Source organism: Oncorhynchus mykiss, chromosome 3 (assembly GCF_057628025.1).
Source record: "Oncorhynchus mykiss isolate SJ-2025 chromosome 3, ASM5762802v1, whole genome shotgun sequence".
Lineage (NCBI taxonomy): Eukaryota > Metazoa > Chordata > Actinopteri > Salmoniformes > Salmonidae > Oncorhynchus > Oncorhynchus mykiss.
Window position 1 is genome coordinate 4,647,501 of NC_143024.1, and position 27,974 is coordinate 4,675,474.

A 27,974-nucleotide genomic window follows, 5' to 3' on the forward strand; every position below is an offset into this window, starting at 1 on the left:
AGTTCCGCTGCTTTGGAGTTCCGCTGATTTGGAGTTCCGCTGCTTTGGAGTTCCGCTGATTTGGAGTTCCGCTGCTTTGGAGTTCCGCTGATTTGGAGTTCCGCTGCTTTGGAGTTCCGCTGCTTTGGAGTTCCACTGCTTTGGAGTTCTGGAGCTTTGGAGTTCTGGAGGTTTGGAGTTCCGCTGCTTTGGAGTTCCACTGCTTTGGAGTTCTGGAGCTTTGGAGTTCCGCTGCTTTGGAGTTCCACTGCTTTGGAGTTCCACTGCTTTGGAGTTCTGGAGCTTTGGAGTTCCGCTGCTTTGGAGTTCCGCTGCTTTGGAGTTCCACTGCTTTGGAGTTCCACTGATTTGGAGTTCCGCTGCTTTGGAGTTCCACTGCTTTGGAGTTCCGCTGCTTTGGAGTTCCACTGCTTTGGAGTTCCACTGCTTTGGAGTTCCACTGATTTGGAGTTCCACTGCTTTGGAGTTCCACTGATTTGGAGTTCCGCTGCTTTGGAGTTCCACTGATTTGGAGTTCCGCTGCTTTGGAGTTCCGCTGCTTTGGAGTTCCACTGCTTTGGAGTTCCGGTGCTTTGGAGTTCCACTGCTTTGGAGTTCTGGAGGTTTGGAGTTCCGCTGCTTTGGAGTTCCACTGCTTTGGAGTTCTGGAGCTTTGGAGTTCTGGAGGTTTGGAGTTCCGCTGATTTGGAGTTCCGCTGATTTGGAGTTCCACTGATTTGGAGTTCCGCTGCTTTGGAGTTCCGCTGCTTTGGAGTTCCGCTGATTTGGAGTTCCGCTGCTTTGGAGTTCCGCTGATTTGGAGTTCCACTGCTTTGGAGTTCCGCTGCTTTGGAGTTCCACTGCTTTGGAGTTCCACTGCTTTGGAGTTCCGCTGCTTTGGAGTTCCACTGCTTTGGAGTTCCACTGCTTTGGAGTTCCACTGCTTTGGAGTTCCACTGCTTTGGAGTTCCACTGCTTTGGAGTTCCACTGCTTTGGAGTTCCACTGCTTTGGAGTTCCACTGCTTTGGAGTTCTGGAGCTTTGGAGTTCTGGAGCTTTGGAGTTCCACTGCTTTGGAGTTCCACTGCTTTGGAGTTCCACTGCTTTGGAGTTCTGGAGGTTTGGAGTTCTGGAGGTTTGGAGTTCCGCTGCTTTGGAGTTCTGGAGCTTTGGAGTTCTGGAGCTTTGGAGTTCTGGAGCTTTGGAGTTCTGGAGCTTTGGAGTTCTGGAGCTTTGGAGTTCCACTGCTTTGGAGTTCCGCTGCTTTGGAGTTCCACTGCTTTGGAGTTCTGGAGCTTTGGAGTTCTGGAGCTTTGGAGTTCTGGAGCTTTGGAGTTCTGGAGCTTTGGAGTTCTGGAGCTTTGGAGTTCTGGAGCTTTGGAGTTCCACTGCTTTGGAGTTCCGCTGCTTTGGAGTTCCGCCGCTTTGGAGTTCTGGAGCTTTGGAGTTCTGGAGCTTTGGAGTTCTGGAGCTTTGGAGTTCTGGAGCTTTGGAGTTCTGGAGCTTTGGAGTTCCACTGCTTTGGAGTTCCGCTGCTTTGGAGTTCCGCTGCTTTGGAGTTCCACTGCTTTGGAGTTCCACTGCTTTGGAGTTCCACTGCTTTGGAGTTCCACTGCTTTGGAGTTCCACTGCTTTGGAGTTCTGGAGCTTTGGAGTTCCACTGCTTTGGAGTTCCACTGCTTTGGAGTTCCACTGCTTTGGAGTTCTGGAGGTTTGGAGTTCCGCTGCTTTGGAGTTCTGGAGCTTTGGAGTTCTGGAGCTTTGGAGTTCTGGAGCTTTGGAGTTCTGGAGCTTTGGAGTTCTGGAGCTTTGGAGTTCTGAAGCTTTGGAGTTCCACTGCTTTGGAGTTCCACTGCTTTGGAGTTCTGGAGGTTTGGAGTTCCGCTGCTTTGGAGTTCTGGAGCTTTGGAGTTCTGGAGCTTTGGAGTTCTGGAGCTTTGGAGTTCCACTGCTTTGGAGTTCCGCTGATTTGGAGTTCCGCTGATTTGGAGTTCCGGCGCTTTGGAGTTCCACTGCTTTGGAGTTCTGGAGCTTTGGAGTTCCGCTGCTTTGGAATTCCACTGCTTTGGAGTTCCACTGCTTTGGAGTTCCGCTGATTTGGAGTTCCGCTGCTTTGGAGTTCCGCTGCTTTGGAGTTCCGGAGGTTTGGAGTTCTGGAGGTTTGGAGTTCTGGAGGTTTGGAGTTCTGGAGTTCTGGAGGTTTGGAGTTCCGGCGCTTTGGAGTTCCACTGCTTTGGAGTTCCACTGCTTTGGAGTTCCGCTGCTTTGGAGTTCCGCTGCTTTGGAGTTCCACTGATTTGGAGTTCCACTGATTTGGAGTTCCGCTGCTTTGGAGTTCCACTGATTTGGAGTTCCACTGATTTGGAGTTCCACTGATTTGGAGTTCCACTGCTTTGGAGTTCCACTGCTTTGGAGTTCCACTGATTTGGAGTTCCACTGCTTTGGAGTTCCACTGCTTTGGAGTTCCACTGCTTTGGAGTTCCACTGATTTGGAGTTCCACTGATTTGGAGTTCCACTGATTTGGAGTTCCACTGATTTGGAGTTCCACTGATTTGGAGTTCCACTGATTTGGAGTTCCACTGCTTTGGAGTTCCGCTGCTTTGGAGTTCCACTGATTTGGAGTTCCACTGATTTGGAGTTCCACTGATTTGGAGTTCTGGAGCTTTGGAGTTCTGGAGCTTTGGAGTTCCGGTGCTTTGTAGTTCCGCTGATTTGGAGTTCCACTGCTTTGGAGTTCCACTGCTTTGGAGTTCCACTGCTTTGGAGTTCCACTGCTTTGGAGTTCCACTGCTTTGGAGTTCCGCTGATTTGGAGTTCTGGAGCTTTGGAGTTCCGCTGCTTTGGAGTTCCACTGCTTTGGAGTTCTGGAGCTTTGGAGTTCCACTGCTTTGGAGTTCCGCTGATTTGGAGTTCTGGAGCTTTGGAGTTCCGCTGATTTGGAGTTTTGGAGCTTTGGAGTTCCGCTGATTTGGAGTTCTGGAGCTTTGGAGTTCCACTGCTTTGGAGTTCCGCTGCTTTGGAGTTCCACTGCTTTGGAGTTCTGGAGCTTTGGAGTTCCACTGCTTTGGAGTTCCACTGCTTTGGAGTTCCGCTGATTTGGAGTTCCACTGCTTTGGAGTTCCACTGCTTTGGAGTTCCGCTGATTTGGAGTTCCACTGCTTTGGAGTTCCGCTGCTTTGGAGTTCCACTGCTTTGGAGTTCTGGAGCTTTGGAGTTCCACTGCTTTGGAGTTCTGGAGCTTTGGAGTTCCACTGCTTTGGAGTTCCGCTGCTTTGGAGTTCTGGAGCTTTGGAGTTCCACTGCTTTGGAGTTCCACTGCTTTGGAGTTCTGGAGCTTTGGAGTTCCGGCGCTTTGGAGTTCTGGAGCTTTGGAGTTCCGGCGATTTGGAGTTCCGCTGATTTGGAGTTCCGCTGCTTTGGAGTTCCACTGCTTTGGAGTTCCACTGCTTTGGAGTTCCGGTGCTTTGGAGTTCCACTGCTTTGGAGTTCTGGAGCTTTGGAGTTCCACTGCTTTGGAGTTCCACTGCTTTGGAGTTCCGGTGCTTTGGAGTTCCACTGCTTTGGAGTTCCACTGCTTTGGAGTTCCACTGCTTTGGAGTTCCGCTGCTTTGGAGTTCCACTGCTTTGGAGTTCCGGTGCTTTGGAGTTCCACTGCTTTGGAGTTCCACTGCTTTGGAGTTCCACTGCTTTGGAGTTCCACTGATTTGGAGTTCCACTGCTTTGGAGTTCCACTGCTTTGGAGTTCCGGTGCTTTGGAGTTCCACTGCTTTGGAGTTCCGCTGCTTTGGAGTTCCACTGCTTTGGAGTTCCACTGCTTTGGAGTTCCACTGCTTTGGAGTTCCACTGCTTTGGAGTTCCACTGCTTTGGAGTTCCGGTGCTTTGGAGTTCCACTGCTTTGGAGTTCCACTGCTTTGGAGTTCCACTGCTTTGGAGTTCCGGTGCTTTGGAGTTCCGGTGCTTTGGAGTTCCACTGCTTTGGAGTTCCACTGCTTTGGAGTTCCACTGCTTTGGAGTTCCACTGCTTTGGAGTTCCGGTGCTTTGGAGTTCCACTGCTTTGGAGTTCCGGTGCTTTGGAGTTCCACTGCTTTGGAGTTCCGGTGCTTTGGAGTTCCGGTGCTTTGGAGTTCCACTGCTTTGGAGTTCCACTGCTTTGGAGTTCCGGTGCTTTGGAGTTCCACTGCTTTGGAGTTCCGGTGCTTTGGAGTTCCGGTGCTTTGGAGTTCCACTGCTTTGGAGTTCCGCTGCTTTGGAGTTCCGGTGCTTTGGAGTTCCACTGCTTTGGAGTTCCACTGCTTTGGAGTTCCACTGCTTTGGAGTTCCACTGCTTTGGAGTTCCACTGCTTTAGAGAATGTTTTTATATTTCTATATGATCTAGATCTACGTGTAACAGTATCTAGATCTACACTCAACAGTATCTAGATCTACGTGTAACAGTATCTAGATCTACGTGTAACAGTATCTAGATCTAAATGCAACAGTATCTAGATCTACGTGTAACAGTATCTAGATCTAAATGCAACAGTATCTAGATCTACGTGTAACAGTATCTAGATCTATGTGTAACAGTATCTAGATCTATGTGTAACAGTGTCTAGATCTATGTGTAACAGTGTCTAGATCTATGTGTAACAGTATCTAGATCTACGTGTAACAGTATCTAGATCTATGTGTAACAGTATCTAGATCTATGTGTAACAGTATCTAGATCTATGTGTAACAGTGTCTAGATCTATGTGTAACAGTATCTAGATCTACGTGTAACAGTATCTAGATCTACACTCAACAGTATCTAGATCTACGTGTAACAGTATCTAGATCTACGTGTAACAGTATCTAGATCTAAATGCAACAGTATCTAGATCTACGTGTAACAGTATCTAGATCTAAATGCAACAGTATCTAGATCTACGTGTAACAGTATCTAGATCTAAATGCAACAGTATCTAGATCTACGTGTAACAGTATCTAGATCTATGTGTAACAGTATCTAGATCTATGTGTAACAGTGTCTAGATCTATGTGTAACAGTGTCTAGATCTATGTGTAACAGTATCTAGATCTACGTGTAACAGTATCTAGATCTATGTGTAACAGTATCTAGATCTATGTGTAACAGTATCTAGATCTATGTGTAACAGTGTCTAGATCTATGTGTAACAGTATCTAGATCTACGTGTAACAGTATCTAGATCTACACTCAACAGTATCTAGATCTACACTCAACAGTATCTAGATCTACGTGTAACAGTATCTAGATCTACGTGTAACAGTATCTAGATCTACGTGTAACAGTATCTCTTTTGACAAGGATTTCACAAGGTCTATTTCACAATTTATGCCGAAATACTTAAATAAATAAACTGTTTTTTCATTCTATTGTTTAATTACCTGCCTCGTGTTATTTCCAGTTAATCATTTGGAGCGTCAGCATCACCTTGTTCAAAACTATGTCTTCGTTGGGAATGCCTATTTGAATGAAATCACACCTTAGGCAAGGTTCCCCACTGGCGGCCAGCGGACCAAAGTGGTTTTATTTGGCCCCCCAAATTTAGGACTAACATATATACATATATTTATTTATTTTAAGCTTGGGGGGCTATGTAAAACCGCAAATATATATATATATATATATATAGCTGGACATAAGTCTGTAAAAACAGCAGGAAATCAGCTCCATGTGATTTTAATTTAAGAAATCTGTATTCTCACACATAATAGAGAGACAAGTGATGAATACAAATGTACGCAAGGGTTTGAAATATTAATGTTTTTAGTCAAACATTCTTTCTGTTTGAGCTTCTTGCGGTCAATTTGCAGTCCACAAATGATTAGTAATTATGTTCCTGCCCTCCTACCAATCCGCTGGAGAAAAAGAATCAGCCCGCGGCTGAGTCTAGTTGATGATTCCGCCTTAAGGGGGTCAAAATTACAACGATGCTTCAATGAGTCCTCCGGTTTACTGCGCAGTGCGCACTGCATACAAATAATAATACAAATATGAACACGATAAAGAAAGATATCCAAGCCATAACAATAACCTATAAGGCTTTTGAACGCAACTATGGCTTGTGTTAACTTTGATTGTGTTCCATGAAAAGTATAGACGCGTATGCAACATTACCGGCAAGTGACTTGATGTCTGACTCAGAGGAGTTGTGTTCAATGCGGAAGACACATTTCGGTTGAATGCATTCAGTTGCGCAACTGACTCGACATCCCCCTTTCACTTTTGCCTATTGCGCAAAAGGCTATTTATAGTTGATAAACGGGAGTAACGCGAGTGTTGATATAACGGTCATATTTGATAGCTGGCAAATATTTGCTGGAAGAACCAAAAAACGACAACAGTTTGAATTAGTCTAAATATATGATTATTTTAACAGACTGGAGCACTCTCCGATACTAATATACCATAAAGCCTATAATTAAACACATGAGGGATATAGAATCAACACGGTCATTTTTAAACTGCCAAAGTGGCCGAACAAATATATATATATATTTACAATGAGTGAGCTATAAAACACGACATCCGGTTCCTATATAAGTGTAGTAACTTGGTGATTATGACAACAGCGTCATTGTTGTTAAGAGGACACAGAACGTTGGACATGTCTTTATAGTGACATCATAATGGAGTCATTACATAAAGTGGAATAAGGAACCATCAGTATTCCTTCTGTACAGTAGTTGGAAGAACAAAAAAACTCAGCTCATTGCTATGCAATTAAAATGCAATTACCCCAAAATATTATGTAACAATATGCTGCTCTAAAAAAAAAGCCATTACAGTTGTATTACACAGGCACCAGAACAGTTTAATGTGTTATTAAGTGTCATCGCGAACAGTAACAAAATATGACTATCAAGTGTCGAAAGGAAACTAAAACATCCCCAAAAACTGTCGTCTTGAATCAACTACAGCCAAGGTAGGTGGATAAGCAGGTTTGTTCGTGTTCCCAGTAAACTGTCGTCTTGAATCAACTACAGCCAAGGTAGGTGGATAAGCAGGTTTGTTCGTGTTCCCAGTAAACTGTCGTCTTGAATCAACTACAGCCAAGGTAGGTGGATAAGCAGGTTTGTTCGTGTTCCCAGTAAACTGTCGTCTTGAATCAACTACAGCCAAGGTAGGTGGATAAGCAGGTTTGTTCGTGTTCCTAGTAAACTGTCGTCTTGAATCAACTACAGCCAAGGTAGGTGGATAAGCAGGTTAGTTCGTGTTCCTAGTAAACTGTCGTCTTGAATCAACTACAGCCAAGGTAGGTGGATAAGCAGGTTTGTTCGTGTTCCTAGTAAACTGTCGTCTTGAATCAACTACAGCCAAGGTAGGTGGATAAGCAGGTTTGTTCGTGTTCCTAGTAAACTGTCGTCTTGAATCAACTACAGCCAAGGTAGGTGGATAAGCAGGTTAGTTCGTGTTCCTAGTAAACTGTCGTCTTGAATCAACTACAGCCAAGGTAGGTGGATAAGCAGGTTTGTTCGTGTTCCTAGTAAACGGTCGTCTTGAATCAACTACAGCCAAGGTAGGTGGATAAGCAGGTTAGTTCGTGTTCCTAGTAAACTGTCGTCTTGAATCAACTACAGCCAAGGTAGGTGGATAAGCAGGTTTGTTCGTGTTCCCAGTAAACTGTCGTCTTGAATCAACTACAGCCAAGGTAGGTGGATAAGCAGGTTTGTTCGTGTTCCTAGTAAACGGTCGTCTTGAATCAACTACAGCCAAGGTAGGTGGATAAGCAGGTTTGTTCGTGTTCCTAGTAAACGGTTGTCTTGAATCAACTACAGCCAAGGTAGGTGGATAAGCAGGTTTGTTCGTGTTCCCAGTAAACTGTCGTCTTGAATCAACTACAGCCAAGGTAGGTGGATAAGCAGGTTAGTTCGTGTTCCTAGTAAACTGTCGTCTTGAATCAACTACAGCCAAGGTAGGTGGATAAGCAGGTTTGTTCGTGTTCCTAGTAAACTGTCGTCTTGAATCAACTACAGCCAAGGTAGGTGGATAAGCAGGTTTGTTCGTGTTCCTAGTAAACGGTCGTCTTGAATCAACTACAGCCAAGGTAGGTGGATAAGCAGGTTTGTTCGTGTTCCTAGTAAACTGTCGTCTTGAATCAACTACAGCCAAGGTAGGTGGATAAGCAGGTTTGTTCGTGTTCCTAGTAAACTGTCCCTTTTGAAGGGATACTTGGGGATTTTGGGCAATGAGGTCCTTTATCTACCTCCCCAGAATCAGATGAACTTGTGAACACAATTTTTATGTCTGCGTGCAGTTTGAAGGATGTTGCTAACTAGCGTTAGCGCAACGGCTAGAAGTCTATGGGTATCTGCTAATACCCATACACTCCCAGCCATTGCGCTAACGCTAGTTAGCATTGGCTCACGAAACTATCCCCCAACTTCCCCATAGTTTTAATAAGTAGTCACACTTCCTGAAATCTGTATTCAAATAGTTTTAAAAAGTAGTCACTTCCTGAAATCTGCATTCAAATAGTTTTAAAAAGTAGTCACTTCCTGAAATCTGTATTCAAATAGTTTTAAAAAGTAGTCAGTTCCTGAAATCTGCATTCAAATAGTTTTAAAAAGTAGTCACTTCCTGAAATCTGTATTCAAATAGTTTTAAAAAGTAGTCACTTCCTGAAATCTGCATTCAAATAGTTTTAAAAAGTAGTCACTTCCTGAAATCTGTATTCAAATAGTTTTAAAAAGTAGTCACACTTCCTGAAATCTGTATTCAAATAGTTTTAAAAAGTAGTCACTTCCTGAAATCTGCATTCAAATAGTTTTAAAAAGTAGTCACTTCCTGAAATCTGTATTCAAATAGTTTTAAAAAGTAGTCACTTCCTGAAATCTGTATTCAAATAGTTTTAAAAAGTAGTCACTTCCTGAAATCTGTATTCAAATAGTTTTAAAAAGTAGTCACTTCCTGAAATCTGTATTCAAATAGTTTTAAAAAGTAGTCACTTCCTGAAATCTGCATTCAAATAGTTTTAAAAAGTAGTCACTTCCTGAAATCTGCATTCAAATAGTTTTAATAAGTAGTCACACTTCCTGAAATCTGTATTCATATGGTTTTAAAAAGTAGTCACTTCCTGAAATCTGTATTCAAATAGTTTTAAAAAGTAGTCACTTCCTGAAATCTGTATTCAAATAGTTTTAAAAAGTAGTCACACTTCCTGAAATCCGTATTCAAATAGTTTTAAAAAGTCACCTCCAAAGTAGCTATTTGTTCCCCAATCATTCCAAAGCAGTTAAAGGGAATGGGGCGCCATTTGGGACAAACAGAGTGGGGAGTATGGAGTATAATATTCAGACCCAGGTCTAAGAGATGGAACAGGCTGGCACTAATGGTGAGTGTTCATTGGTTTGCCAACACAAACTAAAAACTGCTGTGAAATTAACTGTGATGAAACGACAGTGAAAACGAGCAGATAACGTGGATTTTTAATACAAAACTGACCCAGATTCAATGTGAATAAATGACTCAAAATAAATGTTGTATCGTTCTGTCTGTAAATCATTTCTCCGCTCTCAATTCTGTCTGCAAATGGTTAGTATGGCATGCCCTACCCTTTAAGAGGCTACGTCCCAAACGACACCCTATGGGCCCTGGTCAATAGTAGTGCACTACACAAGGAATAGGGTGCATTTTGGGCCGCAGACATAGATGAGGGGGGGGAAACAATAAGCAAGCTGCATCTGAAATCTTATTAAAAAACCTGACGTAAGATTATTAAAAGATTAGCTTCACCTAGTTCCATCTCAGCACACTCTCTGTTTGTTTCTGTCCTGTGAACAAAGAGTCTTCAGTTTACATGGAGGCAGGAGAGGGAGAGGCAGGGGGAGAGGCAGGAGAGGAGAGGTAGGGGGAGAGGCAGCAGAGGGAAAGGCAAGAGAGGAGAGGCAGGAGAGGGAGAGGCGAGGCAGGAGGGGAGAGGCAGGAGAGGGAGAGGCAGGAGAGGGAGAGGCAAGAGAGGAGAGGCAGGAGGGGAGAGGCAGGAAGGGAGAGGCAGGAGGGGAGAGGGAGAGGCAGGGGGAGAGGCAGGAGAGGAGAGGCAGGAAGGGAGAGGCAGGAGGGGAGAGGGAGAGGCAGGGGGAGAGGCAGGAGAGTAGAGGAAAGAGAGGAGAGGGAGGCAGGAGAGAAGAGGCAAGAGAGGAGAGGCAGGGGGAGAGGCAAGAGAGGGAGAGGCAGGAGAGGAGAAGCAAGAGAGGAGAGGCAGGGGGAGAGGCAGGGGGAGAGGCAGGGGGAGAGGCAGGAGAGGAGAGGCAAGAGAGGGAGAGGCAGGAGAGGAGAGGCAAGAGAGGAGAGGCAAGAGAGGAGAGGCAGGAGAGGAGAGGCAGGAGAGGAGAGGCAGGAGAGGAGAGGCAGGAGAGGAGAGGCAGGAGAGGAGACAGATTTAATCACTCAACTGAATTGATTCACAGATTTCATACAATGAAATGGTCTACTTTTAGGATGGAACTGAAAATAGATACTTGATCATTTCCACATCATTCATTCAATAATCTTTTCAGTTTGTATGTTACAGACATGATCTTTTTTGTGGTTTGTAAGTATTTAGGAAACCCACATTCTCTTGATTCATTTAGCCCAACTCTCTCAGAATAAGTAGGCTGATTATCCAGCTTCTCTCTTCATGACCTGAGTCACCTCTCCTGATCCCTTTGTGGTGTATTCCAGGGACGACACTGCCCCCCAGTGGTCTATTACAGTAACTGCAGGTTCTCAACACCAAAGGCATAGGATTTTTAAATGTTTTTATTTAACTAGGCAAGTCAGTTAAGAACAAATTATTATTTACAATGACGGTCTACCGGGGAACAGTGGGTTAACTGCCTTGTTCAGGGGCAGAAAGACAGATTTTTCTTACCTTGTCAGCTCAGGGATTCGATCTAGCAACCTTTCGGTTACTGGCCCAATGCTCTAATCACTAGGCTACCTGCCCCCCCCCTCTAATCACTAGGCTACCTGCCCCCCCCTCTAATCACTAGGCTACCTGCCCCCCCCTTTATTGAACTGACAAAAAAATATGAATCCCTTATGTATAAATAAAGAGAGGTTTTGTTATATAAAACTTCAGAATAGTGCAATTCTGTGACGAACAAATCCGATCAGACACAGCAGCAAGATAACATCTGGTCACAACAACAACAACAACAAGTCATGTTTTTTCCTCAATTAAATAAAAGTCTAATTATTATTGTCAGGTTTGATGAGTTGGCGTACTCCAGAATCATGCCTTGGTAGTCTACCTCTTCTGGATCTGTCTCTTCATAATCTGATCTAGGATCAGGTCTCCCTGCTTCACGTCCGTGTTGCCACAGCCAACCACCGGACAGCTGTGGGACGGAGAAAAGGAATATGCTAATGAATCAGTCTAATGTTTTACTGCAACAGTTGTTTAAGTGTAAAACAAGGTGCTATAGCAACAAGGTAGGACAGAGACGACATCACATCTTGATTGACAAGGTGCTATAGCAACAGGGGTAGGGCAGAGAGACGACATCACATCCTGATTGACAAGGTGCTATAGCAACAAGGTAGGACAGAGACGACATCACATCTTGATTGACAAGGTGCTATAGCAACAGGGGTAGGGCAGAGAGACGACATCACATCCTGATTGACAAGGTGCTATAGCAACAAGGTAGGACAGAGAGACGACATCACATCTTGATTGACAAGGTGCTATAGCAACAGGGGTAGGGCAGAGAGACGACATCACATCCTGATTGACAAGGTGCTATAGCAACAAGGTAGGACAGAGACGACATCACATCTTGATTGACAAGGTGCTATAGCAACAGGGGTAGGGCAGAGAGACGACATCACATCCTGATTGACAAGGTGCTATAGCAACAAGGTAGGACAGAGACGACATCACATCTTGATTGACAAGGTGCTATAGCAACAGGGGTAGGGCAGAGAGACGACATCACATCCTGATTGACAAGGTGCTATAGCAACAAGGTAGGACAGAGAGACGACATCACATCTTGATTGACAAGGTGCTATAGCAACAGGGGTAGGGCAGAGAGACGACATCACATCCTGATTGACAAGGTGCTAACAGTAACAGGGTAGGGCAGAGAGACAACATCACATCCTGATTGACAAGGTGCTATAGCAACAGGGGTAGGGCAGAGAGACGACATCACATCCTGATTGACAAGGTGCTATAGCAACAGGGTAGGACAGAGAGACGACATCACATCCTGATTGACAAGGTGCTATAGCAACAGGGTAGGACAGAGAGACGACATCACATCCTGATTGACAAGGTGCTATAGCAACAGGGTAGGACAGAGAGACGACATCACATCCTGTTTGACAAGGTGCTATAACAGCAGGGTAGGACAGAGAGACGACATCACATCCTGATTGACAAGGTGCTATAGCAACAGGGTAGGACAGAGAGACGACATCACATCCTGATTGACAAGGTGCTATAACAGCAGGGGTAGGACAGAGAGACGACATCACATCCTGATTGACAAGGTGCTAACAGTAACAGGGTAGGGCAGAGAGATGACATCACATCCTGATTGACAAGGTGCTATAACAGCAGGGGTAGGACAGAGAGACGACATCACATCCTGATTGACAAGGTGCTATAACAGCAGGGGTAGGACAGAGAGACGACATCACATCCTGATTGACAAGGTGAGAAAACAGCAGGGGTAGGACAGAGAGACGACATCACATCCTGATTGACAAGGTGCTATAACAGCAGGGGTAGGACAGAGAGACGACATCACATCCTGATTGACAAGGTGCTATAACAGCAGGGGTAGGACAGAGAGATGACATCACATCCTGATTGACAAGGTGAGAAAACAGCAGGGGTAGGACAGAGAGACGACATCACATCCTGATTGACAAGGTGCTATAACAGCAGGGGTAGGACAGAGAGACGACATCACATCCTGATTGACAAGGTGCTATAACAGCAGGGGTAGGACAGAGAGACGACATCACATCCTGATTGACAAGGTGCTATAGCAACAGGGTAGGACAGAGAGACGACATCACATCCTGATTGACAAGGTGCTAACAGTAACAGGCAGACTCAAGACAACAGAGTGTAAATGAATTGACTAAACCAGACAGTAGGAGCCTCACGTCTCAGACTCAAGACAACAGAGTGTAAATGAATTGACTAAACCAGACAGTAGGAGCCTCACGTCTCAGACTCAAGACAACAGAGTGTAAATGAATTGACTAAACCAGACAGTAGGAGCCTCACGTCTCAGACTCAAGACAACAGATGTAGTGTAAATGAATTGACTAAACCAGACAGTAGGAGCCTCACGTCTCAGACTCAAGACAACAGAGTGTAAATGAATTGACTAAACCAGACAGTAGGAGCCTCACGTCTCAGACTCAAGACAACAGATGTAGTGTAAATGAATTGACTAAACCAGACAGTAGGAGCCTCACGTCTCAGACTCAAGACAACAGAGTGTAAATGAATTGACTAAACCAGACAGTAGGAGCCTCACGTCTCAGACTCAAGACAACAGAGTGTAAATGAATTGACTAAACCAGACAGTAGGAGCCTCACGTCTCAGACTCAAGACAACAGAGTGTAAATGAATTGACTAAACCAGACAGTAGGAGCCTCACGTCTCAGACTCAAGACAACAGAGTGTAAATGAATTGACTAAACCAGACAGTAGGAGCCTCACGTCTCAGACTCAAGACAACAGAGTGTAAATGAATTGACTAAACCAGACAGTAGGAGCCTCACGTCTCAGACTCAAGACAACAGAGTGTAAATGAATTGACTAAACCAGACAGTAGGAGCCTCACGTCTCAGACTCAAGACAACAGAGTGTAAATGAATTGACTAAACCAGACAGTAGGAGCCTCACGTCTCAGACTCAAGACAACAGAGTGTAAATGAATTGACTAAACCAGACAGTAGGAGCGTCACGTCTCAGACTCAAGACAACAGAGTGTAGGGGTAGGACAGAGACGACATCACATCCTGATTGACAGTAGGAGCGTTACGTCTCACCGTAACTTCTTCTTCTGGTTTTGCCTGGCCTTGATCATCCCCATAATGGCGTCCCGGTCGTAGTGGTGGTTACACTTCTTGTTCTTCATTGGGTTCACCATCTCCACCTGCAGGGCCACACAACAACATGGACACAACCAGACTGTAAGGCTTTATTGGGACAGGTTAGATACCGACAGGAGGAGAGAGACCAACCTGAGGGGACAGGTTAGATACTGACAGGAGGAGTAGAGACCAACCTGAGTCAGGGGACAGGTTAGATACTGAGACCAACCTGAGTCAGGGGACAGGTTAGATACTGAGACCAACCTGAGTCAGGGGACAGGTTAGATACTGACAGGAGTAAAGACCAACCTGAGTCAGGGGACAGGTTAGATACTGACAGGAGGAGAGAGACCAACCTGAGTCAGGGGACAGGTTAGATACTGAGACCAACCTGAGTCAGGGGACAGGTTAGATACTGAGACCAACCTGAGTCAGGGGACAGGTTAGATACTGAGACCAACCTGAGTCAGGGGACAGGTTAGATACTGAGACCAACCTGAGTCAGGGGACAGGTTAGATACAGAGACCAACCTGAGTCAGGGGACAGGTTAGATACTGAGACCAACCTGAGTCAGGGGACAGGTTAGATACTGAGACCAACCTGAGTCAAGGGGACAGGTTAGATACTGAGACCAACCTGAGTCAGGGGACAGGTTAGATACTGAGACCAACCTGAGTCAGGGGACAGGTGAAGTTAACCTCACTCTGCGTCACAGCAACATCCTCATCCAGCTCCTCCTCCATATTCTCTGCTGCCTCAGGGTTCACTGATGGAGACAGAACATACACACAAGACAGGTTAACCAGTCACCATGTGGGACATGCTGCTAGTCTACATACAACTAGTGTGTGTGTGTGTGTGTGTGTGTGTGCCTCACCTGTTTTGAGTGCGTTTCTGACGTTCTCCTTAAAGCTGACCAGCTTGACGTGGTTCTGTAGCTCTCCCTCAGACAGACTGCCGTGTCTCTCAGTGAACTTCTCCTTCACCAGAGACTTCAGTCTGAACATGGCCTCGGGCTCCTGGTTTCTCACCTGGAGAACAGGAGGCAGGTAACATCAGACAGGTGCTGGGGGGGGAAGACAGGTGCTGGATGGGGGGCAGACAGGTGCTCTAGGGGGGGCAGACAGGTGCTCTAGGGGGGGGCAGACAGGTGCTCTAGGGGGGGGCAGACAGGTGCTCTAGGGGGGGGCAGACAGGTGCTCTAGGGGGGGGGGCAGACAGGTGCTCTAGGGGGGGGCAGACAGGTGCTCTAGGGGGGGGCAGACAGGTGCTCTAGGGGGGGGGAAGACAGGTGCTCTAGGGGGGGGGGGGCAGACAGGTTCTCTAGGACAGGTGCTCTGGGGGGGGGGCAGACAGGTGCTCTGGGGGGGCAGACAGGTGCTCTGGGGGGGGTCTCGGGGGGTTAGACACGTGCTCTGGGGAGGCAGACAGGTGTTCTGGGGGGGGCAGACAGGTGCTCTAGGGGGGGCAGACAGGTGCTCTAGGGGGGGGCAGACAGGTGCTCTAGGGGGGGGCAGACAGGTGCTCTAGGGGGGGGGGCAGACAGGTGCTCTAGGGGGGGGCAGACAGGTGCTCTAGGGGGGGGCAGACAGGTGCTCTAGGGGGGGGGAAGACAGGTGCTCTAGGGGGGGGGGGGCAGACAGGTTCTCTAGGACAGGTGCTCTGGGGGGGGGGCAGACAGGTGCTCTGGGGGGGCAGACAGGTGCTCTGGGGGGGGCAGACAGGTGCTCTGGGGGGGGCAGACAGGTGCTCTGGGGGGGGCAGACAGGTGCTCTAGGACATGTGCTCTGGGGGGGGCAGACAGGTTCTCTAGGACAGGTGCTCTGGGGGGGGCAGACAGGTTCTCTAGGACAGGTGCTCTGGGGGGGGCAGACAGGTTCTCTAGGACAGATGCTCTGGGGGGGCAGACAGGTGCTCTGGGGGGGGGCAGTCAGGTGCTCTGGGGGGGGGCAGACAGGTGCTCTGGGGGGGGGGGCAGTCAGGTGCTCTGGGGGGGGCAGTCAGGTGCTCATTCGTGAACACCGGAGCAAAAAGCTTTGCAATGGAAAATAAAAACGAAGAATTTCATATTGGACATGATCAGTTAGTCCCTCCCTGTTTCAGATGATCAGTTAGTCCCTCCCTGTTTCAGATGATCAGTTAGTCCCTCCCTGTTTCAGATGATCAGTTAGTCCCTCCCTGTTTCAGATGATCAGTTAGTCCCTCCCTGTTTCAGATGATCAGTTAGTCCCTCCCTGTTTCAGATGATCAGTTAGTCCCTCCCTGTTTCAGATGATCAGTTAGTCCCTCCCTGTTTCAGATGATCAGTTAGTCCCTCCCTGTTTCAGATGATCAGTTAGTCCCTCCCTGTTTCAGATGATCAGTTAGTCCCTCCCTGTTTCAGATGATCAGTTAGTCCCTCCCTGTTTCAGATGATCAGTTAGTCCCTCCCTGTTTCAGACGATCAGTTAGTCCCTCCCTGTTTCAGACGATCAGTTAGTCCCTCCCTGTTTCAGACCGCTTCGATAAGTTTGGTGCCAAAGGAATACGACCTGGGTGTTATAGAGCCCCACCGTGGAGGTGGTGTCATAATACCCATAAAACCTAGCGGGTCAAAAACAGGGAAAAGGTTCCAATCTTTCTCTCACCATTCATTTTTCCCCCCTATAGGGGATTTTAGAAACAGTTGAAATAAGGCCTGTGTTTGGTGTAGTTTACCCCGGTGTGGCGTTTTAATTACCATGTCAATCTCTCTAGGACAAGGTGACTTTTATCAATATATCTCTAGGACAAGGTGACTTTTATCAATATATCTCTAGGACAAGGTGACTTTTATCAATATATCTCTAGGACAAGGTGACTTTTATCAATATATCTCTAGGACAAGGTGACTTTTATCAATATATCTCTAGGACAAGGTGACTTTTATCAATATATCTCTAGGACAAGGTGACATTTATCGATATATCTCTAGGACAAGGTGACTTTTATCAATATCTCTCTAGGACAAGGTGACTTTTATCAATATATCTCTAGGACAAGGTGACATTTATCAATATATCTCTAGGACAAGGTGACTTTTATCAATATATCTCTAGGACAAGGTGACATTTATCGATATATCTCTAGGACAAGGTGACATTTATCGATATATCTCTAGGACAAGGTGACTTTTATCAATATCTCTCTAGGACAAGGTGACTTTTATCAATATATCTCTAGGACAAGGTGACATTTATCGATATATCTCTAGGACAAGGTGACTTATCAATATATCTCTAGGACAAGGTGACTTTTATCAATATATCTCTAGGACAAGGTGACTTTTATCAATATATCTCTAGGACAAGGTGACATTTATCAATATATCTCTAGGACAAGGTGACTTTTATCAATATATCTCTAGGACAAGGTGACATTTATCGATATATCTCTAGGACAAGGTGACTTTTATCAATATCTCTCTAGGACAAGGTGACTTTTATCAATATATCTCTAGGACAAGGTGACATTTATCGATATATCTCTAGGACAAGGTGACTTTTATCAATATATCTCTAGGACAAGGTGACTTTTATCAATATATCTCTAGGACAAGGTGACTTATCAATATATCTCTAGGACAAGGTGACTTTTATCAATATATCTCTAGGACAAGGTGACATTTATCGATATATCTCTAGGACAAGGTGACTTTTATCAATATCTCTCTAGGACAAGGTGACTTTTATCAATATATCTCTAGGACAAGGTGACTTTTATCAATATATCTCTAGGACAAGGTGACTTATCAATATATCTCTAGGACAAGGTGACTTTTATCAATATATCTCTAGGACAAGGTGACATTTATCGATATATCTCTAGGACAAGGTGACTTTTATCACTATATCTCTAGGACAAGGTGACTTTTATCAATATATCTCTAGGACAAGGTGACTTTTATCACTATATCTCTAGGACAAGGTGACTTATCAATATATCTCTAGGACAAGGTGACTTTTATCAATATATCTCTAGGACAAGGTGACATTTATCGATATATCTCTAGGACAAGGTGACTTATCAATATATCTCTAGGACAAGGTGACTTTTATCAATATATCTCTAGGACAAGGTGACTTTCATCAATATATTTGGCCCCATTTCCTCACAGATTTGAAAATGCTAATTAGCATCAAAGTACAAAACTACATACAAAACTACAACTCCCAGCATGCTTCTGCATGTCATCTCAAGCTGACACCTTCGCTAACAGGTAATTGTATCAATTCAAAACTTGCACAAGACAGTTCCCAGAATTGTCCATTTAAAGAAATGTAACCCGTTTATTTAGTACTACATTGTTCTATGGGCTTGACTGGTTTAGTTGAATAACAGGACTAGGTAAATAGATCATCTATTGTCTATAATAACACCATTACAGGACTAGGTAAATAGATAATCTATTGTCTGGTTTAGTTTAATAACACCATTACATGACTAGTATCACTGGAAAGTGACATTCTGAGTGATAACGTAGAGGATTGTAATTCCTTATCCAACAGCTACAGTAGGCTACACACTGCCGTTTGAGGATCCACACTGATCTCCAGAATACATCCGACAGAAAATGAACTTTGACCCCTGCAGTTCAGTACTTCACCTCTGCAGTGACACAGTTCACCACCTCAACGAAGCAGTTGATCTCCTGGTCCAGTTTGGCACACTCCAGCATCATCACCTCCAGCTTCTTCAGGACTGCATCATTCTCAGTTCCTGTAATAATCATCACATCATACTAAATTATTCATATCTCTGTATACTGTTTGTTATGGTGACAAGCTACCAAATGTTAGACAGCATTCCATAGCTCTGTATACTGTTGTTATGGTGACAAGCTTCCAAATGTTAGACAGCATTCCATAGCTCTGTATACTGTTGTTATGGTGACACAAGCTTCCAAATGGTAGACAGCATTCCATAGCTCTGTATACTGTTGTTATGGTGACACAAGCTTCCAAATGGTAGACAGCATTCCATAGCTCTGTATACTGTTGTTATGGTGACACAAGCTACCAAATGGTCGACAGCATTCCATAGCTCTGTATACTGTTGTTATGGTGACACAAGCTACCAAATGGTAGACAGCATTCCATAGCTCTGTATACTGTTGTTATGGTGACACAAGCTACCAAATGGTAGACAGCATTCCATATCTCTGTATACTGTTTGTTATGGTGACAAGCTACCAAATGTTAGACAGCATTCCATAGCTCTGTATACTGTTGTTATGGTGACACAAGCTACCAAATGGTAGACAGCATTCCATAGCTCTGTATACTGTTGTTATGGTGACACAAGCTACCAAATGGTAGACAGCATTCCATAGCTCTGTATACTGTTGTTATGGTGACACAAGCTTCCAAATGATAGACAGCATTCCATAGCTCTGTATAGTAGAAAATGTGTCCAACTAGCCTGCTGGCTAGTGCTTTTCAGACCGAGCTAGTAGAAAATGTGTCCAACTAGCCTGCTGGCTAGTGCTTTCCAGACCGGGCTAGTAGAAAATGTGTCCAACTAGCCTGTTGGCTAGTGCTTTTCAGACCGAGCTAGTAGAAAATGTGTCCAACTAGCCTGCTGGCTAGTGCTTTTCAGACCGTGCTAGTAGAAAATGTGTCCAACTAGCCTGCTGGCTAGTGCTTTCCAGACCGGGCTAGTAGAAAATGTATCCAACTAGCCTGCTGGCTAGTGCTTTCCAGACCGGGCTAGTAGAAAATGTGTCCAACTAGCCTGCTGGCTAGTGCTTTCCAGACCGAGCTAGTAGAAAATATGTCCAACTAGCCTGCTGGCTAGTGCTTTCCAGACCGGGCTAGTAGAAAATGTGTCCAACTAGCCTGCTGGCTAGTGCTTTCCAGACAGAGCTAGTAGAAAATGTGTCCAACTAGCCTGCTGGCTAGTGCTTTTCAGACCGTGCTAGTAGAAAATGTGTCCAACTAGCCTGCTGGCTAGTGCTTTCCAGACCAAGCTAGTAGAAAATGTGTCCAACTAGCCTGCTGGCTAGTGCTTTCCAGACCGAGCTAGTAGAAAATGTGTCCAAATAGCCTGCTGGCTAGTGCTTTCCAGACCGAGCTAGTAGAAAATGTGTCCAACTAGCCTGCTGGCTAGTGCTTTCCAGACCGGGCTAGTAGAAAATGTGTCCAACTAGCCTGCTGGCTAGTGCTTTCCAGACCGGGCTAGTAGAAAATGTGTCCAACTAGCCTGCTGGCTAGTGCTTTCCAGACCGGGCTAGTAGAAAATGTGTCCAACTAGCCTGCTGGCTAGTGCTTTTCAGACCGAGCTAGTAGAAAATGTGTCCAACTAGCCTGCTGGCTAGTGCTTTCCAGACCGGGCTAGTAGAAAATGTGTCCAACTAGCCTGCTGGCTAGTGCTTTTCAGACCGTGCTAGTAGAAAATGTGTCCAACTAGCCTGCTGGCTAGAGAGATTTAATATTTTCAAATATCACACGGCACAGATTTTTGACCTGGGCTCGTAAAAACTTCAATATACCAAAATCCTCAAGTGACATCCTTGTGTGAACCGCTCCACTTCCTAGTCAGTCAGACAGTCAGTCAGACAGTCAGACAGTCAGTCAGTCCCGTTGACTACATACACACAAAGAGCCTGTCCAGTGAGAAGGATTCGACAAAGATATTACCAGCACAGTCAAGTGTCTCTCTGATAGAGACGTGCCACTAACCTACCTGCTGTTTCTGCCACAAGTGTCTCTCTGATAGAGATGTGCCACTAACCTACCTGCTGTTTCTGCCACAAGTCTCTCTCTGATAGAGACGTGCCACTAACCTACCTGCCGTTTCTGCCACACGTGTCTCTCTGATAGAGACGTGCCACTAACCTACCTGCTGTTTCTGCCACACGTGTCTCTATGATAGAGATGTGCCACTAACCTACCTGCTGTTTCTGCCACAAGTGTCTCTCTGATAGAGATGTGCCACTAACCTACCTGCTGTTTCTGCCACAAGTGTCTCTCTGATAGAGATGTGCCACTAACCTACCTGCTGTTTCTGCCACGTCCAGAGCGACGTCGGTCACAATGTCCATCCCCGTTCCAATATCTGCCTGACATGTTTTCAGACTAGACAGTGTGGAGTGGACTGCACTCAAGGACATGTTGAAATCTAAAACATGAGAAAGTATCTGAAACAAGAGATGTTAAGTTGTTAGAATGTTAGGTCCCTTTGTGTTTTGGTTAATCGTGTTTGTCACATGACATTGTTTTTTTGTTGTTTTTAAACCTTTAATTAAAATATTTTTCATCAACCGGTCCTGTTTCTTTTTCATGTCAGATGGTCCAGAAACATCCTCAGACAACTGCTTTAATTTTGTTCTAATTCAAATTTATAGAAAAGGCTTAAAATTAAAAAAAATACCAAAACACAGGGTCCTAGTTATAATGATTAATCAAAACACAGGGACCTGGTTATAATGAATCAACATGATTAATCAAAACACAGGGACCTGGTTATAATGAATCAACCAAAACACAGGGTCCTGGTTATAATGAATCAACCAAAACACAGGGTCCTGGTTATAATGAATCAACCAAAACACAGGGTCCTGATTATAATGAATCAACCAAAACACAGGGTCCTGGTTATAATGAATCAACCAAAACACAGGGTCCTGGTTATAATGAATCAACACGATTAACCAAAACACAGGGTCCTGGTTATAATGAGTCAACCAAAACACAGGGTCCTGGTTATAATGAATCAACATGATTAACCAAAACACAGGGTCCTGGTTATAATGAATCAACCAAAACACAGGGTCCTGGTTATAATGAATCAACCAAAACACAGGGACCTAGTTATAATGAATCAACACGATTAACCAAAACACAGGGAGCTAGTTATAATGAATCAATCAAAACACAGGGACCTGGTTATAATGAATCAACCAAAACACAGGGTCCTGGTTATAATGAATCAACTAAAACACAGGGTCCTGGTTATAATGAATCAACCAAAACACAGGGTCCTAGCTAGAATGAATCCACACGATTAACCAAAACACAGGGACCTGGTTATAATGAATCAACCAAAACACAGGGTCCTGGTTATAATGAATCAAGCCACCCTCGGTATATTGGAGCAGATGCCAGGATGTCCAACCCTAACCCCTGGAGAACTGGTGTGCAGGTTTTTGTTCCAGCCTTGCTCAAAACACACCTGATTCAGTTGCTCACCGAGACCTTGTGTAGTTGACTTAACGTTAGAGCAAAGTTGGAATAATAACCTGCATACGATCACAAAACAAGTTATCTGTAGCTACCTTCAGGTTGAATCCACGTATCATCAACAAGTGCACTGACTGTCTACGTTGATACCTGGCCAGCCGGTTAACGTTACGCTATAATCACTAACTATGGGCGGCTAAGCAAGAGCGTGCCAATAAATAGCTCGCTAACCTCACGACTTTCCTCGCTGGGATGGTTTTTACAGGTTGTAGACGTGTTCTTTAATGTGTTGGTGTCTAAATAAGAGAAAATACTAAACAACTTTAGCTGCGTAAAATGACCGGGAAAAGTTTGTTCTCGTTTCCGGTTCCTCTTGAGGTGGTCTAAATCTTCTTCTTCTTCGATGTGGTTGAACGGCGGTTGGCATTCAATGTTAGGAGTGCATTATCGCCACCAGCTGGACGGGGTATTGAATAAGATAATAACAACATTATTGATAACTATTAATAATAATAAGAATACAATTTCGGGAAAGAGGGAAAACGATATCATACAAAATAAAAAACGTAAACTAAAAAAAACATTACAAAATAAATGAATATAAATTAAATTAATAAATATATTTATTAATCATACTTATTCAATCACAGTCCACTCCAAAATACTTCCCTGCACAGGATCAGGGGCCTGTGATGGGCTACATTAACCTATGTGGTCTAATCTCGAGGCCATCCTTCCAAATCTCAACTCATAATATGTCAAGATTAGATGAGGAATATGACTTCTAGAAATTGTATATCTATACATAATGTATCATTAAGATGAGGAATATGACTTCTAGAAATGGTATATCTATACATAATGTCACTATACAGCATATAGAGGAAACCTCTGTACCCACACAGACACTGGACAACAAGTCAGTTAACCCCTGTACCCACACAGACACTGGACACCAAGTCAGTTAACCCCTGTACCCACACAGACACTTGACACCAGGTTAGGTAACCCCATATACTGGACACCAAGTCAGTTAACCCCTATACCCACACAGACACTTGATACCAAGTCAGGTAACCCCTGTAACCACACATACACTTGATACCAAGTCAGGTAACCCCTATACCCACACAGACACCTGACACCAAGTCAGGTAACCTCTGTACCCACACAGACACTGGACACCAAGTCAGGGGACTTAGATCGCTGCTTTGTCTAAAACTCAGGTAACTACACCACATGTAATAGTTACCATGTTGTTATGTTGAACAGATTAACATCAGGTATCGGGGTAGATACCAATCATTCCCCCTCGTGGTTTTATTCCTGTGTTCAGCTTCTCCATCAGGAGACGAGAGAAAAGACTGAGAACACCACGGTCCAAGCGACCTGTGTTGAATTAAAAACGGGAGACACTGGGAGCTAAGCTTCCACTTGACATGCTGCTGATGTCTTCTAGTTTTGTCAACATTTTGCCTGTTTTTTGTAACATGAAATAGGTTGATGCTATTGAAGGATTTGTAAAAAAAAATTAAAAGATTATACAGAATGTCGCACTAGCTCTAGTATGCTGAGGAAACTATTAGGATCCACATGATATGACATATCAATGTGGTTTATGATGGCCAGGCGGCACAGTTTATGACGTGGCACGCAACCATTGGTTGACGGTCGACGCAACATCTACTCATGTAGTCAGTCGGACAGGATCTGGACCAATGAATCCAGTCTCATTGAAGAAGGAGGAAGTCCAGCCAGACATTTCTTCAAAATAAAAGACACCAAAAACTTACTGTAAATTGCTTGGATTTTAAAATGTTTTTAAAAAAGTTCTGTTATATAAAACTTTAAAAAAATCAACAAAATGATATACCATTATATTTATTCAAAGCCTCTTTTGTATTTAATGAATGACATATTACCACAGTGACATTATACCAAAGCTGGTAACACCTGATGTTATTAAAAACCATTCAACTATTTACAGTGTTACTAAAGCATTAGCACATTAAAGGTCATTACGTAACCAAGAGATTAATTAAAGTCAAAATGAATTAATCAACAGAAAGTTAAACTAAGAGGCCTTTATCCAGATCTTCACAGGACTGTCCTGAACTCGAGGCCTTTATCTAGATCTTCACAGGACTGTCCTGAACTCGAGGCCTTTATCTAGATCTTCACAGGACTGTCCTGAACTCGAGGCCTTTATCTAGATCTTCACAGGACTGTCCTGAACTCGAGGCCTTTGTCTAGATCTTCACAGGACTGTCCTGAACTCGAGGCCTTTATCCAGATCTTCACAGGACTGTCCTGAACTCGAGGCCTTTATCTAGATCTTCACAGGACTGTCCTGAACTCGAGGCCTTTATCTAGATCTTCACAGGTCTGTCCTGAACTCGAGGCCTTTATCCAAATCTTCACAGGACTGTCCTGAACTTGAGGCCTTTATCTAGATCTTCACAGGACTGTCCTGAACTCGAGGCCTTTGTCTAGATCTTCACAGGACTGTCCTGAACTCGTCAAAGATGAAACTTGGCACGTGGGCCTCGGCCACCTTTAAAGACAGAAAAACAACAACAGATTATTATATGCATGTAAAATGTAATATTCCAGATGAATATCTATAGTATTTTTTTCCCCCCCATGGGTGTTGTTGCTAATCCTAATCTAATCCAATCCAATCCTAATCCTAATCTAATCCAATCCTTATCCTAATCTAATCCAATCCAATCCTTATCCTAATCTAATCCAATCCAATACTGATCCTAATCCAATCCTAATCCAATCCTAATCCTAATCTAATCCTAATCTAGTCCTAATCTAGTCCTAATCTAGTCCTAATCTAGTCCTAATCCCAATCCAATCCTTATCCTAATCTAATCCAATCCAATACTGATCCTAATCCAATCCTAATCCAATCCTAATCCTAATCTAGTCCTAATCTAGTCCTAATCTAGTCCTAATCCCAATCCAATCCTTATCCTAATCTAATCCAATCCAATACTGATCCTAATCCAATCCTAATCCAATCCTAATCCTAATCTAATCCTAATCTAGTCCTAATCTAGTCCTAATCCAGTCCTAATCCTAATCTAATCCTAATCTAATCCTAATCTAGTCCTAATCTAGTCCTAATCTAATCCTAATCTAATCCTAATCTAATCCTAATCTAGTCCTAATCTAGTCCTAATCCAATCCTAATCTAATCCTAATCCAATCCTAATCTAATCCTAATCTAATCCTACCTTGCGAGGCAGTTTGGTGTAGCGTACGTAATCCTCCAGAAACATCAGAGCTCCCACCACGTCGGACGGCATGTCCGGGATCTTCTGACTGGAAAATAATTATTTACCCAAAAATCTACATTTCATTCAATTTGAAGCAGAATATAATCCACATATTATAACACAGTGATCCACAAAATGTACTTCATTTTTTTGCATTCAAATTGTATTTATACAGTAGCTCTATGGAGATAACGTTTGTTTTTTTGTTGCAGGAAAGAGCTGTTTGAAATAGCAGCCTTGGGCAACATTCACTAGCACTACATGTGTTATTTATATATAATTCTGATTTTACTGTGATATCACTGTCACGCTCTTAAAATTATTGTGTATATGTGAGGTTTTTAAACTGGCAAATCAATCAAATCAATAAATCAATCAATCAATCAATCAATCAATCAATCAAATCACTCAATCAACAAATCACTCAATCAACAAATCACTCAATCAACAAATCACTCAATCAACAAATCAATCAATCAATCACTCAATCAACAAATCAATCAATCAATCAAATCAATCAATCAAACATACCTGGTGCACTGTTCCATGATGGAGCGTATGAATTGCCCAATGAGAGCCAGGAACTGCTCTGTGTATCTGGAGTGGAACTGCTTCAGCAGAGTAAGCAGGCCAAGAACCAGAGGAGACCAGTCTACCGGGTCAGTGGCTTTCCTGCACGTCATCCCTGGACAAATAGGAGAATACAGCCAATCGCATGGCGGGACACAGTCAACATGGGTCAGGACCAGCCAATCACATGGTGGGACACACTCAACATGGGTCAGGACCAGCCAATCACATGGTGGGTACAACCCAACCCCGGTCACCCGCCAGCCAACCCAACCCAACCCCAGTCACCTGCCAGCCAACCCAACCCCAGTCACCTGCCAGCCAACCCAACCCCAGTCACCTGCCAGCCAACCCAACCCAAGTCACCTGCCAGCCAACCCAACCCCAGTCACCTGCCAGCCAACCCAACCCCAGTCACCTGCCAGCCAACCCAACCCCAGTCACCTGCCAGCCAGCCCAACCCCAGTCACCTCCAACCCAACCCCAGTCACCTGCCAGCCAACCCAACCCAACCCCGGTCACCTGCCAGCAAACCTAACCCCAGTCACCTGCCAGCCAACCCAACCCAACCCCAGTCACCTGCCAGCCAACCCAACCCAACCCCAGTCACCTGCCAGCCAACCCAACCCAACCCCGGTCACCTGCCAGCCAACCCAACCCCAGTCACCTGCCAGCCAACCCAACCCCAGTCACCCGCCAGCCAACCCAACCCCAGTCACCTGCCAGCCAACCCAACCCCAGTCACCTGCCAGCCAACCCAACCCCAGTCACCTGCCAGCCAACCCAACCCCAGTCACCTGCCAGCCAACCTAACCCCAGTCACCTGCCAGCCAACCCAACCCCAGTCACCTGCCAGCCAACCCAACCCCAGTCACCCGCCAGCCAACCCAACCCCAGTCACCTCCAACCCAACCCCAGTCACCTACAACCCAACCCCAGTCACCTGCCAGCCAACCCAACCCAACCCCAGTCACCTGCCAGCCAACCTAACCCAACCCCGGTCACCTGCCAGCCAACCCAACCCCAGTCACCTGCCAGCCAACCCAACCCCAGTAACCTGCCAGCCATGGTCCCATCAATATTGCGCCCTATAGGCAATATCAAATGGGCAAAAATAACTTAAGAAATAGGTTAAAATTACCAGAGATTCTCAGTTGACCCATTATATTAGGCTATCTGTATTACTGGGCTAGATCAGCCAATATGGACTATCTGTATTACTGGGCTAGATCAGCCAATATGGACTATCTGTATTACTGGGCTAGATCAGCCAATATGGACTATCTGTATTACTGGGCTAGATCAGCCAATATGGACTATCTGTATTACTGGGCTAGATCAGCCAACATGGACTATCTGTATTACTGGGCTAGATCAGCCAATATGGACTATCTGTATTTCTGGGCTAGATCAGCCAATATGGTAGATGGTTATATTAGGCTATCTGTATTACTGGGCTAGATCAGCCAACATGGACTATCTGTATTACTGGGCTAGATCAGCCAATATGGTAGATGGTTATATTAGGCTATCTGTATTACTGGGCTAGATGGTTATATTAGACTATCTGTATTACTGGGCTAGATCAGCCAATATGGTAGATGGTTATATTAGGCTATCTGTATTACTGGGCTAGATCAGCCAATATGGACTATCTGTATTACTGGGCTAGATCAGCCAACATGGACTATCTGTATTACTGGGCTAGATCAGCCAATATGCACTATCTGTATTACTGGGCTAGATCAGCCAATATGGACTATCTGTATTACTGGGCTAGATCAGCCAATATGGACTATCTGTATTACTGGGCTAGATCAGCCAATATGGACTATCTGTATTACTGGGCTAGATCAGCCAACATGGTAGATGTAGCTGGTA

The 27,974-nt window shown here is 44.7% G+C and overlaps 2 protein-coding genes across 13 annotated transcripts in view; both read right to left on the minus strand.

Moving 5' to 3' along the window:
• Positions 1–10,712: 10,712 nt before the first annotated feature.
• On the minus strand, positions 10,713–22,632 carry LOC149984274 (E3 SUMO-protein ligase NSE2-like). Of its 5 annotated transcripts, XM_090219619.1 has the most exons (8): positions 22,332–22,595; positions 21,053–21,194; positions 18,663–18,775; positions 14,916–15,069; positions 14,710–14,804; positions 13,993–14,099; positions 11,210–11,311; positions 10,713–10,799 (listed from the first exon to the last, which is right to left on the minus strand). In XM_090219619.1, exons 1-7 carry the CDS (start codon positions 22,353–22,355, stop codon positions 11,221–11,223), a joined length of 726 nt encoding a protein of 241 aa, XP_090075745.1. In that variant the 5' UTR covers positions 22,356–22,595; the 3' UTR covers positions 10,713–10,799; positions 11,210–11,220. The 5 variants fall into 5 exon arrangements, with proteins under 5 accessions (XP_090075745.1, XP_090075742.1, XP_090075748.1 ...); XM_090219616.1 differs by having other exon boundaries at positions 10,713–11,311; positions 22,332–22,632; XM_090219622.1 differs by having other exon boundaries at positions 10,713–11,311; positions 22,468–22,626.
• Positions 22,633–24,103: 1,471 nt separating this feature from the next.
• The window catches only part of LOC149984275 (WASH complex subunit 5-like), a 63,685-nt gene continuing 59,814 nt past the window's right edge, over positions 24,104–27,974 (minus strand). For 7 of the 8 annotated variants that reach the window (XM_090219568.1, XM_090219575.1, XM_090219586.1 and 4 more), the window contains 3 exons: positions 26,055–26,208; positions 25,482–25,569; positions 24,104–24,790 (listed from right to left, as the gene is read on the minus strand). In XM_090219568.1, coding sequence (XP_090075694.1) covers positions 24,734–24,790; positions 25,482–25,569; positions 26,055–26,208 — 299 coding nt within the window. In that variant the 3' untranslated portion in view covers positions 24,104–24,733. The remainder of the gene's footprint in view (positions 24,791–25,481; positions 25,570–26,054; positions 26,209–27,974) is intronic. The other variant, XM_090219571.1, reaches the window with a different exon arrangement.